A 13,868-nucleotide genomic window follows, 5' to 3' on the forward strand; every position below is an offset into this window, starting at 1 on the left:
CTTTTCAGAAGTGAAAGAAAAACAGACTTTCCCAGGCAAAAATTAAAGGAATTTAATCCATAACTTTTCAAAACAGAAAGTACTAGGCCCACATAGGTTCACTGTTGAATTTCTTTCCTTCCTTCCTTTCTTTTCCTTTCCTTTCTTTTCTCTCTTTTTTTTTTTTTTTCTTTCTTTCTCCTTTCAGCAGAGTCTGGCTCTGTCACCCAGACTGGAGTAGTAGCACATCTGAGTTTACTGCAGCCTCCACCTCTGGGTCTCAAGCAGTCCTCCCACCTGAGCCGCTGTAGTAGCTGGGACACAGGCACAGCCACCATGCCCAGCGAATTTGAGTATTTTTTGTAAAGATGGAGTTTCATCATGTTGCACAGGCTGGTCTTGAACTCCTGAGCTCAAATGATTTGCCTGCCTCGGCCTCCAGGTATGAGCCACAGCACTCAGCTAAAATTATACCTATTCTCTACAATCTCTTTCATTAGATAGAAGCAGAGGGAATATTTCCCAGCTCATTTTGCAAGGCCAGAATTGCCCTAATTCCAAAATCAGACAAAGATATTACAGGAAAACAAAACTACAGACCAGTATCTCATGAATGTAGATGCAAAAATCTATGAGGATTTCTAGGGCAGTGAAAATATTATGTATAATACTATAATGAGCCAAGTATGATTATAGTGATCTTGGCTCACTCATATAATGGTGGATACCAGTCTATAGACATTTGTCCAAACCCATAAAATGCGTAGTACCAAGAGTAAACCCAAATGCAAACTATGGACCTTGGGTGATAATGACATGTCAGTGTAGGTTCATCAGCTCTAACAAATATACCATTGTGCTAAGGGATATTAATAATGGAGGAGGCTGTTCATGTGCGGGGCCAGAAGGTATATGGGATATCTCTGTACCTTCCTCTCAATTGTTTTTTAAGACAATCTTGCTCTGTATAGTAGCATGATCACAGCACCCTGCAGCTTTGACCTCCTGGGCTCAAGTGATCTTTTTTTTTTTTTTTTTTTTTTTGACATGGTTGGTGTCTTGCTCTGTCACCCAGGCTGGAGTGCAGTGACACAGCCTTGGCTCACTGCAGCCTCCACTTCTCCAGCTCGGTTCTCCTGTCTCAGCCTCCCAAGTAGCTGCAATTACAGGTGTGTGCCACAACGTCTGGCATTGGTTTCATCATGTTGGCCAGGCTGGTCTCGAACTCCTGACCTCAAGTGATCACCCACCTCAGCCTCCCAAAGTGCTGGTATTATAGGCGTGAGCCACCATGCCCAGCCTCAAGTGATCTTCTTGCCTCCACCTCCTGTATTAGCTGAGACTACAGGTGCATGCCACCATCCCTGGCTAATTTGTTTTTTCTTTTAGATGGGGTCTCACTATGTTGCTTAGGCTGGTCTCGAGCTCCTGGGCTCAAGCAATCCTCCTACCTCAGCCTCCCAATGTGCTGGGATTACAGGCATGAGCCACTGTGCCCAGCCAAAATAGGATGGTTTGACTGGAATCAGTGAAGTTCTGAATGTTTTATTCTAGTTCACACTCGCACCCACTTTTTTCTTTCTATTCTGTACAGCTTGTCTCCTTTTAGGCTGAAATGATTGAGCAATAAACCCAAGAAGTACTCTGGTGAATACTTAGAAATTCATAAGATCCAAAACACAGTAATTTGGATATAGTAATTATTTAATATCTATGGAGTGAATGAATATCTATTACCTAACTAGATGAGACAACTAAAAATAAGCCATGTCCTTGATTTTTTATAATTCTCTTTGAAAATAAAATCAATTTGTAAAATAATCACACCGCCAAAAATTCTTAAATACATAGGCTTTGAGCCAGAAAACAAAGATGTATGTTTTTTCTTTTCTTTCTTTCTTTTTTTTTTTTTGGAGACAGAGTCTCATTCTGTTGCCCAGGCTGGAGTGCAGTGGCACGATCTCAGCTCACTGCAACCTTTGCCTCCTGGGTTCAAGCAATTTTCCTGTCTCAGCCTCCCAAGTAGCTAGGACTACAGGCATGTGCCACCACACCCCGCTAATTTTTGTATTTTTAGTAGAGACAGGGTTTCTCCATACTGGCCAGGCTGTTCTCAAACTCCTGACTTTGTGATCTGCTCACCTCGGCCTCCAAAGTGCTGGGATTGCAGGCGTGAGCCACCACGCCCGGCCTAGATGTATGCTTTTTCTACCACATATCTACCAGGTGGGAGATTGTTCATGACAAGAGAAAAAGTCTTTACCCTTAAGTATCCTTTCTGAATTAAGAAAAGCAATTTTTTAGTATAGTTTACATTTTTTAAAAAGCCTCAGTGTATATAGTTCTCTGAATTGCCTCTCCTGTCCTCCTTGTAAGCATTTTATTGGATTTTCTTTTGCTTTTTTTAAACAGACTAAAAAAGAAGCACCTGAGTGGTCTAAGAAACAAAAGATGAAGACCTAGTGTTCTGGATGGGAAGCACCTGTAGACCATTATTTACTCCTGAAGTTCTCTTTCTAATGGAAAACAAAATTCATCTTAATCATGTACTCAGCATTTTTTAAATAACTACGTTTATTTGACTAATGTTAAATTAACAAGTTTAGTATAATCAAAATGTATAAAAAACAATATACTTTATATTTTTTTATATTTTGTTAAAAAATAAATACATATGCTATGGCTTAAATTTTGGAGCTTTCATAAATGTTCAATGAATTTTAAGTGTGTGGCTTATAAGTATTTTGGTGAGTATTTTTCTTTACTACATAAATTCTGAGTTTAAATGTCATAACACAAATACCACGGCACTTTGCGTTTTTAAACATTAGGGATCATTTGCGAAGTCTACTACCAGGTACTTTAAATGCCCAGTCATGGCGGTCAGATACCTTGTAGATGGATATCAATTGTTGACTTTTTCTTGAAATTCTGTCTTTTTCTTATATTTTATATTACTGTTAACCAATGAAATCTGGCAGAAAGTCTGTCATTCCATTGGTAAAGTGAAAATTTGGTGGAAAGTCTGTTGCTACATTGGTCGTAACACTGTTGGACCAGATGCAGTGTGGACCAGATTTCTAGTCAGTGAGAAAAAAAGAAAATCAATAGGATTTTCTTTTTTCATAAAATATGCTCCATTTCTCACTGAAGTTGTATACTTTAAAGAAAGGAAGGAGGAGAGAGAAAAAAAGGAAAGAAATATATATATATACACACATATATATGTATGTCCAGGTTTTTCAACCACTATTGACTTTTTTTTTTTTTTTTTTTTTTTTTTTTTGAGAAAAAGTTTTGCTTTGTTGCCCAGGCTGGAGTGCAGTGGCATGATCTCGGCTCACCTCAACCTCCACCTTTGGGTTCAAGCAATTCTCCAGTCTCAGCCTCCCAAGTAGCTGGGATTAGAGGCACCCACCACCATGCCCAGCTGATTTTTAGATTTTTTAGTAGAGACAGGGTTTCACCATGTTGGCCAGGCTGGTCTCAAACTCCTGACCTCAGGTGATCCACCTGCCTCAGCCTCCCAAAGTGCTGGGATTCCAGGCGTGAGCCACCATCACCTGCCCACTGTTGACATTTTGGGCTGGATAGTTCTTTCTTAAGGGCGGACATAGGGAAATTCCTATGCATGTCATGGTATATACCAGCATCCTTGGCATTCAGCACTAGGTAACAGTAATACCACCACCACAACCCTAGTTTTTTGGGTTTTGTTTTTTCTTTTACAGACAGGGTCTCTCTATGTTGCCCAGGCTGGTCTTGAACTCCTGGCCTCAAGCAGTCCTCCCTTGGCCTCCCAAATGGCTGGGATGACAGGCATGAGCCACCTCACCTGGTCCCACCCCCAGTTTTGACAAGCCAAAAATGTCCTGGATGGAGACCTAGTCTCCATTATGAATTATCTTATTTTTTAACCTTACCTCACCTTCTGTTGGTCATGGATTTTCTCTTTATCTGTCTGTCTGTCTATCAACAGAGTCTTGCACTGTCACCCAGGCTGGAGTGGAGTGGCATGATCATAGCTTAATGCAGCCTCAAACTCCGGGAGAAAAGGGATCCTCCCACCTCAGTCTCCCAAAATGTTGGAACTACAGGTGCATACCACCACACCTGGCTAGATTTTTTTTTACCTTTTTAGAGACAGGGATCTCAGTATGTTGCTCAGGCTAGTCAGGAACTCCTGGTCTCAAGTGATTTTCCCACCTCAGCCTCCCCAGTAGCTGAAATTGCAGGCGTGAGTCACCACACCCGGCTCTGATTTAAAATTAAATAAAAACAAAAATTAGGCATAGCATTCTTATTTTTTCTCGATAAATATTTTATGAAATGTTGCCCAAATGTAAGTGTAATAGCTACCATTATCAAGCTCATTCTATTAGCCAATTGTGTTACATGCTTTCTACACATTCATTTATTTAATCTTCACAGTAACTCTGCTACTTAAGCATTATCTTCATTTTTAAAATGAAAACAAAGCGAGACTCAGAGTAACTAAATGGCCCAAGATGAGACACACGATAAATAGAAGTGGATTTGAACCACGTCCATCCAATTACAGTGGCTACACTCCTTCCAGTACATGACTCTGCCTCTCATCGTTTGCTTCCTATCCCTGGCTCCCAAGTTCAGTTCAGTAGAAGGAAGCGGAGGGGAAATCTTGATTTTAATTTTTTTAGAGACAGTCTGACTTTGTTGCCCAGGCTGGTATCAAACTACTGGCCTCAAGCAGTCCTCCCACTTCAGCCTCTAGAGTGAGTAGCTGGGATTGCAGGTGCGAGCCACCCGCCCGTCAAAAATTTTGTTCTATCACCTTTTCTTTGTGGGTAGGGGGGCTATGGGACTTGGCACAGTTGCTTTTATTTTGCTCAAGACAAGTTGATGGTTATGAAAGTTTTTTTTTTTTTTTTTTTTTTCTCAGAAGCTTAGCATTCCCATACTGGTAGTTGAACCCAGGCCACCTGGGTGAAAACCAGGAATCCTAAGACCATGTGGGAGATGACTCTACTCCTAAAGAATTCCATGACTCCTGTAATAGTTCTTACTAGATTAACAGGATATATTCAACTTTTCAGAACCAACTAAATGCCATGTATTCACTTTATTGATTCCTACATTCTTTCATTGAACAAACAAAAAAAAACTAAAAATGTGTAAGGCATTCAGACTATGAATTGTTTGTCTTCATCTCAAAAGTCCCTGAAAAAGAATTCTGTGATACCTCAAACACCAAAGGAAGTTTACTGTCATCATCCTCAGTATAGAAATTTCTAAAAAGAAGTATCATCTAGTGACCCAAGTACTCCAGATGCAATATATATAAAGAAGATTCCAGGTGTGCTGATTTCAATAAGTCATATTTGAATAATCATCCACCAGGAATGTTAAGGAAGATTCCCACACTTTAGGGAGGTTGAAGTTGTTAATGAGCCAGGTTCACTTTTGTGCTAAGATTCTGAGAGAGGCTACTCAATCTCTCTCTCTCTCTCTCTCTCTCTCTATATATATATATATATATATATAGAGAGAGAGAGAGAGAGAGAGAGAGAGAGAGGACTATATATGTGTATATATATATATAGAGAGAGAGAGAGGTTTGTTTTGTTTTGTTTTGTTTTTGAGTCAGAGTCAGAGTCTCGCGCTGTCACCCAGGCTGGAGTGCAATGGCGCGATCTCGGCTCAGTGAAACCTCTGCCCCCTGGGTTCAAGCAATTCCCCTGCCTTAGCCTCCCAAGTGGCTGGGATTACAGGCGTGTGCCACCACACCTAGATAATCTTTTTGTAGTTTTAGTAGAGATGGGCATGTTGGCCAGGCTGGTCTCGAACTCCTGACCCCAAGTGATCTGCCTGCCTTGGCCTCTGCAAGTGCTCGGATTTCAGGAGTGAGCCACCGCACTCAGCCAGAAAGGCTGCTGTATTGTATAGCTTTATGGTAGGTTTCTGTGGGCCACTTAGGTTTAACAAAGGTAAGAATTTCCACTTAATTATTTGAAAAAACATTTCACTTTTATTAAAAATACTACTGTTTGGAAAAGGTGCTGCTGCAGTGGCATTTCATATTTAGTATTGGTGGCCTGGCATGGTAGGTACTACCCAATGAAGAGTGTACTATATATTTTCTTTGCTATAGGCCCATACTTGTACAGATATGTATATATGTTTATATGAGATCTACCTATCTTAGTATGGAAACTTGGGGAAAAATAAAATTGAAGGGAAGTAAGTACAGAACACTTCCAGTTCTGAGCCAAGATTGTAGCCAGAGAGTGACCAGGAGCCTCCTGCCAGTAACCATGTTTTCAATAAATACTCTTTTGTGTACAATAAATAAATAAAAAGCTGCTGCTCATATCTGAAATGTCCTCAAATGAAACTGACGTCAGGAATCTCTTTTCCCTTACTTAATCTTACAGGATAAAAATTTGGGTTATTGCAGCTTTCCCACTGGATAGGCTAGCAGTGGATATTAGCCTATCCAATGTCAGTGGGAACCATTTTCTTTTCATAGGACTCATTTTAAAAATTAATAAGTACTATAAATGCTCTGAAGAAAGACATCCTAAGGCTTAGAGGTCACCGACAAAGCTAGCCAACTAGTACCAAGTGTATCTCGTGGTATCATTTACTTTGGTTGATTTACGGAGCTCATAGTCCAGTCCTCAGCTTTATAGGCTCAGAAATTTGGTTTTACTAGTTCACTAAAGATGACACATCTTTCAGGAGTGTGCTCATATTTACTGATGTACAGATCCTAATGCTTACGTATTACTTCTGAGAGAAAAGTAAAATTGATATACAGAATATGACTTTTTTTTTTTTTTTTTTTGAGATGGAGTCTTGCTCTGTCACAAGGCTGGAGTGCAGTGGCATGATCTTGGCTCACTGTAACCTCCACCTCCCAGGTTCAAGCGATTCTCCTGCCTCAGCCTCCTGAGTAGCTGGGATTACAGGCATGCACGACCACGCCTGGCTAATTTTTTTTTTTTTTTTTTTTGTATTTTAGTAGAGATGGGGCTTCACCATGTTGGCCAGGATGGTCTCAATCTCCTGACCTCCTGATCCGCCCGCCTTAGCCTCCCAAAGTGCTGGGATTACAGGTGTGAGCCACCGCACCTAGCAGAATATGACTTATTGGAATCTGCACACCTGGCATGTCTCCCCATTTCTCCCACCTTCTGCCACACTATACTCTCATGTTTTTCTCCCTCATCCTCTTCTACTTGATCATAGCACACTGAATTTTTCAGAGCTTTTTCCCCTAAACCTTTACTTTCCATTCTGTACTTACTCTCAGAGAATTTCTACACCCTGGCTTGAGCTACTAAATGCCAATATTTGCAAATGTATGTCTCCAGTTCAGACTGTTCCTTTTAACCAGTTGCCTGCTTGACGTTTCTACTTGGATGTCACATTGTGACCTCAAACTTAACGTGTGTAAAACTGAACTCACGAACTTTCTCCTCCAACCTTTCCAATTTCAAACCATTTATTTACTCGGTGCTTGTACCACAAAACCAGGAGTCATCCAAGACCCTTCCCTTGTTAACTACCAGCATTCAATTACCAAGTCCTGTTGATCTGCTTCATAAATACATTTTTTTTACTTTTGATTATGAAAATTTTCACCCAGGCGTGTGGCTCACGCCTGTAATACCAGCACTTTGAGAGGCCGAAGCAGGAGGATCAATTGAGGTCAGGAGTTTGAGACCAGCCTGGCCAATTTAGCAAAACCCCATCTCTACTGAAAATACAAAAATCAGCTGGGTGCAGTGGTGCACACTTATATTCCCAGCTACTCAGGAGGCTGAGGCAGGAGAATTGCTTAAACCTGTTAGGCAGAGTTTGCTGTGAGCTGAGATCATGCCACTGCACTCCAGCCTGGGCAACAGAGTGAGATTCTGTCTCAAAAAAATAATAATAATAAACTAAAGAAAGAAAGAAAATTTCCAAATACACAGAATGGCAAAGGAAACACCAAAACAGGACATATTCACTGTCTTGATTGTGGTAATGGTTTAATGGATATACACATATGTCAATGTTTATCAAATTGTACATTTTGAAATGTGCAGTTTTGTTTTGTTTTGTTTTTTTGAGGTGGAGTCACACTCTGTTACCCAGGCTGGAGTGCAATGGCGTGATCTCTGCTCACTGCAACCTCCGCCTCCAAGGTTCAAGCAATTCTCCTGCCTCAGCCTCTTGAGTAGCTGGGATTACAGGTGCTTGCCACCACACCTAGCTAATTTTTATATTTTTAGTAGAAATAGGGTTTCACCGTGTTGGCCAGGCTAGTCTCGAACTCCTGATCCCAGGTGATCTGCCTCAGCCTCCCAAAATGTTGGGATTATAGGCATGAGCCACCACATCCAGCCTGTTTCTTTTGAAAAGCTACATTAAAAGAATTTTAAGTGCTAGAGCACTTTTAGAAGGAAAAAAGGACATAAACCGGGCGCGGTGGCTCAGGTCTGTAATCCCAGCACTTTGGGAGACCAAGTGGGCAGATTGCTTAAGGTCAGGAGTTCAAGACCAGCCTGGCCAACATGGCAAAACCCCATCTCTACTAAAAATACAAATAAGGCCGGGTGTGGTGGCTCACACCTGTAATCCAAGCACTTTGGAGGCCAAGGCGGGCGGATCTCCTGAGGTCGGGAGTTCAAGACCAGCCTGACCAACATGGTGAAACCCCGTCTTAAAAAAAAAAAAAAAAATACAAATAGTTCCAGCTACTTTGGAGGCTGAGGCAGGAGAATCACTTGAACCGGAAGGCGGAGTCTGCAGTAAGCTAAGATGGTGCCACTGCACTCTAGCCTGGGTGATACAGCGAGGAAAAAAGAAAAAGGGACATAATATTAACTTCAGTTTGCTGGAATAGTTTCTGTCTCCGGAACCCTGGATAAAAATGCAACAAATCTAAATAGCAGTAGAATAACCCCAGAGGTGTGTTCATGAATGTTTAATAAAAGACCTTGATTTTCATAGTGGGACCTAGATTTTCATGGCAGGATAAAATGAATGAATACTCCCACTGTGGCCAGCATAGAGCTACCCAGATGGGGCTAGGAAAACGTGCTCACACTCAGCTCACTGGGCTACACCATTCCAGCAACCACTGCCCAGGCCACAGGGTGTAGCCCCTGCCTGCTCCAAACCCAAACTTCTTTTGAGCTCCTCCATGGTATTCAGTGGCCTTTTTTAAACTCCTTAAACTCTTCCAGCTGTTTGTTTTCTCAGGCGCTTCACCACATTCTGCCTCCTCTGCCTAGAATACTGCATCTAACCTCCCCGAAGTCCTCCTCATCCTCTAGGTTTCAGGTTTCTGATATACGCACACACAAAGCGAGAAATCAGATTGCAATATAAGATGTTGGTTGTTTTGAGTTTTGTTTTGTTTTTGTTTTGAGACAGGGTCTCACTCTGTTGCCCAGACTGGAGTGCAGTGGTGCAATTATGGCTCACTGCAACCTTAACCTCTGGGTCTCAAGCCTCTCAAGTAGCTGGAATCACAGGTGCACACCACCATGGCCAGCTAATTGCTTGTTTGTTTTTGTAGAGGCATGATCTCAAATTCCTAGACCAGCCTGGGCATAGAGACTCAAGTGATCCTCCCACTTTGGCCTCCCAAAGTGTTGGAATAACAGGTGTGAGCCACCAAGCCCCAACTAAGATGTATTTCTTAGCCAGGTGCAGTGGCACAGCTGTAGTCCCAGCTACTTGGGAGGCTGAGGCAGGAGAATTCCTTGAGCCCAGGAGTTCCAGCCTCCACAACATAGCGAGACTTCGTCTATACAAAACTAATTAAATAAAATAAAAGCATTTCTTATTATAGTTCATAGCCAAAATCAAGCTTTTAAAGACTCCTGTCCTAGACATTGCCAAGATGTGCATTCTCCTCCAGACTTTCATTTTGTAGATTTCAGATTGGCAGTCCCCATACACCTCTGTCATTACCACATTGTCTCACATGTGCTAATTTCTTCTAGGCCTGGAAGCCAGTGAGCCTACTTTCCAGGTGACTGCATACCTCTGCTCTAAACCAGTAAGTGATGACTTCATAGTTTCACTCCCAGAGGACTGTTTTTTCCCCAATTCTTACGTGTTACACATTACCTTCAAGCCTCATACCAGCTCACAAATTATATTTCACTTGTTTCTGGTGTTGCTATTGTAATGTGATTTGGAGTAATCATTCAGTAGTCATTCAGACTTTGAATGCTTTAACATCCCTCTGAAAAAAAAATGTACTTGGGACATGAATCCATTGGTCAGAAAAAAAGAAAAACAAAATGCAAGAAATTTTTAAAAAGAATGTACCTCATATCTCACTTAAGTCATTGAAAAACATTTGAAATGCCATTTTAAAACGTCATTAAAGTCATTCTAATCATCTTCCAAACCTTGTCTTTAAATAACAGGGTTTATTTATATCATTGGTATTTATTTCCATTGACATCATTTTCAGGAAAGCGCTATGAAAGTCTTCAAGCCCATGTACTTTTCAGATATCGCGTTCTCTTTATCTCTCCTCCTCTCTCCCTCCATTTTTGTAAAAGCTTTTCTAAAATTTCTTTAACAAACTGGCACCTGATTCAGAATAATGGATCTGTTTTTGTTTCTTCTTTAACTTTGTTACTTTATGTCATGTAATTTTTGAATACTGAATATCTTTTCTATATGTAATCATGCTTTACCTTCTCCTTAACCACTATAAAACAATTAGAAAATCTAAAATTATGTTTCTATCCCCTAAACTTTCAAAGTTCACAGCATATGTAATTTTCTGAATGCCATCTGTTGGTGCTTTATTAAGCAAGTTGTTAATGTTATGTAGCAAACATGTAGCAGAAATGTCACTAACATTTTAAATTGTGCTCTAAAACTTGTAGATATGATAAACTAGTGATGACTTCTCTCTCATTACTGTCCTCACTTATTTGTGATACTGCAATCAGAGTCTTTTTTTTTTATTTTTTTATTTTTATTTTTATTTTTTTTTTTGAGACGGAGTTTCGCTCTTGTTACCCAGACTGGAGTGCAATGGCACGATCTCGGCTCACCGCAACCTCCGCCTCCTGGGTTCAAGCAATTCTCTTGCCTCAGCCTCCCAAGTAGCTGGGACTACAGGCACGCACCATCATGCCCAGCTAATTTTTGTATTTTTAGTAGAGACGAGGTTTCACCTTGTTGACCAGGATGGTCTCGATCTCTTGACCTCATGATCCACCCGCCCCGGCCTCCCAAAGTGCTGGTATTATAGGCATGAGCCACCGCGCCCGGCCCAGAGTGTTTTTTTTTTTTTTCCTTAAGATGAGGTTTCTCCATGATGGCCAGGCTGGTCTTGAACTCCTGACCTCAGGTGATCCACCCACCTCAGCCTCCCAAAGTGCTAGGATTACAGGTGTGAGCCACCACACCTGGCCCTGCAATCAGAGTCTTAATGTGCCTCTTCTGCTCTCAGTTCCTGCCATTTCTGGTATGATCATCTTGATTTACTACTATTAGTATGATTGGGTCATTTTCATTACCTGCTACTAGCATAGTTCCAGGAATGTTCTGTTCACTTTATAAAATGTTAATTTCTTTATTTTGTCATTTTATAAAAATATATCTATAGCATATTTACATATATATTCAAATGCCTATACATAAAGATATATTCAAAAGGCTCAGCTGGGCACAGTGGCTCACACCTGTAATCCCAGCACTTTGGGAGGCCAAGGCAGGTGGATCACCTGTGGTCAGGAGTTCAAGACCAGCCTGGCTAGCACAGTGAAACCCCATCTCTACTAAAAGTACAAAAATTAGCTGGACATGGTGGCATGTGCCTATGGTCCCAGCTACTTGGGAGGCTGAGGCAGGAGAATCGCTTGAACCCAGATGCAGAGGTTTCAATGAGCTGAAATCGCACCACAGCACTCCAGCCTGGGAGACAGAGGGAGACTCCATCTCAAAAAAAAAAAAAAGGCTTTTATTAATACCAGGAACTAGAACAAAGCTATGATGCTAGGGACCTCGAACAAATAATGAAAACAGTATCTAATTCGTATTACCTTTGGTAACTAAAAGAAAAATAAAATGCTATGTCCATTAGATGAAACTCTAGGAGAGCAAAGAACATGTCTGTTATATTGACTGCTGGTATCCTCATAGCGTAGAACAGCAAACACACGATATAAGACGCTGAATCAATGAATCAGTGGGCAAGCAGGAACTGCAGCCAGGTCTGTACTTGTGCAGCACTGATGCCCACAGCTATGAATTTGTGTTAATCATAGAATTGGTGTGTCCATCCAGTTAATCAAAATTAATAATATGGCCAGTTACACTAGAAAATGTTTGTCCATGTAGGATCTTTTTCTATTTTATTTTTTGCTTTGAGACGGAATTTTGTTCCTGTTGCCCAGGCTGGAGTGCAATGGCATGATCTTGGCTCATCACAACCTCCGTCTCCCAGGTTCAAGCGATTCTCCTGCCTCAGCCTCCTGAGTAGCTAGAATTACAGGCATACGCCACCACGCCCATTTTATATTTTTAGTAGAAATGGGGTTTCTCCATGTTGGTCAGGCTGGTCTCAAACTCCCAACCTCAGGTAATCTGCCCACCTCAGCCCCTCAAGGTGCTGGGATTACAGGCATCAGCCACCAAGCCCAGCCTTTAAAAAAATTTTTTAAATAGAGACAGGATCTTACTTTGTTACCCAGGCTTCAGTGCAGTAGTTTAATCGTGGCTCACTGCAACCTTAACTCCTGGGCTTAGGCAACCCACCTGCCTTCACCTCCCAAGCAGCTAGGACTACAGGCCCATGCCTCCACACTCCAGCTGATTTTTTTTAGTTTTTTGTATAGACAGGATCTCACTATGTTGCCCAGATTGGTCTCAAATTCCTGGCTTCATTCAGTTCTTCTGCCTCAGCCTCCCAAAGGTCTGGGATCACAGGCATGAGCCACTCTACCCAGCCCATGTGGAATCTTTTCTCCTTTTTAATTTTTTCATTTTCATTTTTTTTTAAATAGAGTCAGGGTCTCCCTGTGTTGCCCAGGCCAGTCTTGAACTCCTGAGCTCAGGAGATCCTCCTGCCTTGGCCTCCTGAAGTGCTGAGATTATAGGAGAGAGCCACCACACCAGGCCCCATGAGGGGTCTTTAGTCACAGATTCTTTATGGATCAGTTCTTTCAAAAAAGGTATGAGAAAATTTAGCATGTGATTGTTCTGGCAAACAGTCATACAGAGCGGTGAATTGAGCTTAAAAAAAAAGATTTTTTTTTTGAGACAGAGTCTGGCCAGGCGTGGTGGCTCATGCCTGTAATCCAAGCACTTTGGAGGCCAAGGCGGGCAGATCACCTGAGGTTGGGAGTTCAAGACCAGCCTGACCAACATGGTGAAACCCCCGTCTTAAAAAAAAAAAAAAAAAGAGAGACAAGAGTCTCACTCTGTCGCCCAGGCTGGAGTGTACAATCTCGGCTCACTGCAACCTCCACCTCCTGGGTTCAAGTGATTCTCATGCATCAGCCTCCCAAGTAGCTGGGATTACAGGTTCATGCCACCACGCCCAGCTAATTTTTGTATTTTTAGTAGAGATGGGGTTTCACCATGTTGGCCAGGCTGGTCTCCAACTCCTGACCTCAGGTGATCCGCCCACCCCAGCCTCCCAAAGTGCTGGGATTACAGATGTGAGCCACCACGCCCAGCCCTAAGTTTGTTTTTTAAATACCTCAATTGTATAGTGTATTCAATATGTGGATATATAATTCCTGAAATTAATATTCTTAGGCTTAGTGTTCAGCCACTTCCCCACACCTCCACATCACTCTATAGTTCATTTCTCTGCTTTATTTTCTTTAGAGCAATATCTGTAATTTTCTTCTTTCTTTTTTATTTGCTTATTGCCTATC

At 41.6% G+C, this 13,868-nt stretch overlaps 1 protein-coding gene across 3 annotated transcripts in view; it reads left to right on the forward strand.

The window, feature by feature from the left end:
• PIBF1 (progesterone immunomodulatory binding factor 1) overlaps positions 1–2,984 on the forward strand; it is a 228,488-nt gene extending 225,504 nt beyond the window's left edge. For all 3 annotated transcript variants that reach the window (XM_032277352.1, XM_032277355.1, XM_032277353.1), the window contains one exon: positions 2,392–2,984. In XM_032277352.1, coding sequence (XP_032133243.1) covers positions 2,392–2,442 — 51 coding nt within the window. In that variant the 3' untranslated portion in view covers positions 2,443–2,984. The remainder of the gene's footprint in view (positions 1–2,391) is intronic.
• The last annotated feature ends 10,884 nt before the right edge of the window (positions 2,985–13,868 follow it).

This window comes from Sapajus apella, unplaced genomic scaffold, assembly GCF_009761245.1.
Source record: "Sapajus apella isolate SASKATOON/1434 unplaced genomic scaffold, GSC_monkey_1.0 scaffold9, whole genome shotgun sequence".
In the NCBI taxonomy this organism is placed as follows: Eukaryota; Metazoa; Chordata; class Mammalia; order Primates; family Cebidae; genus Sapajus; species Sapajus apella.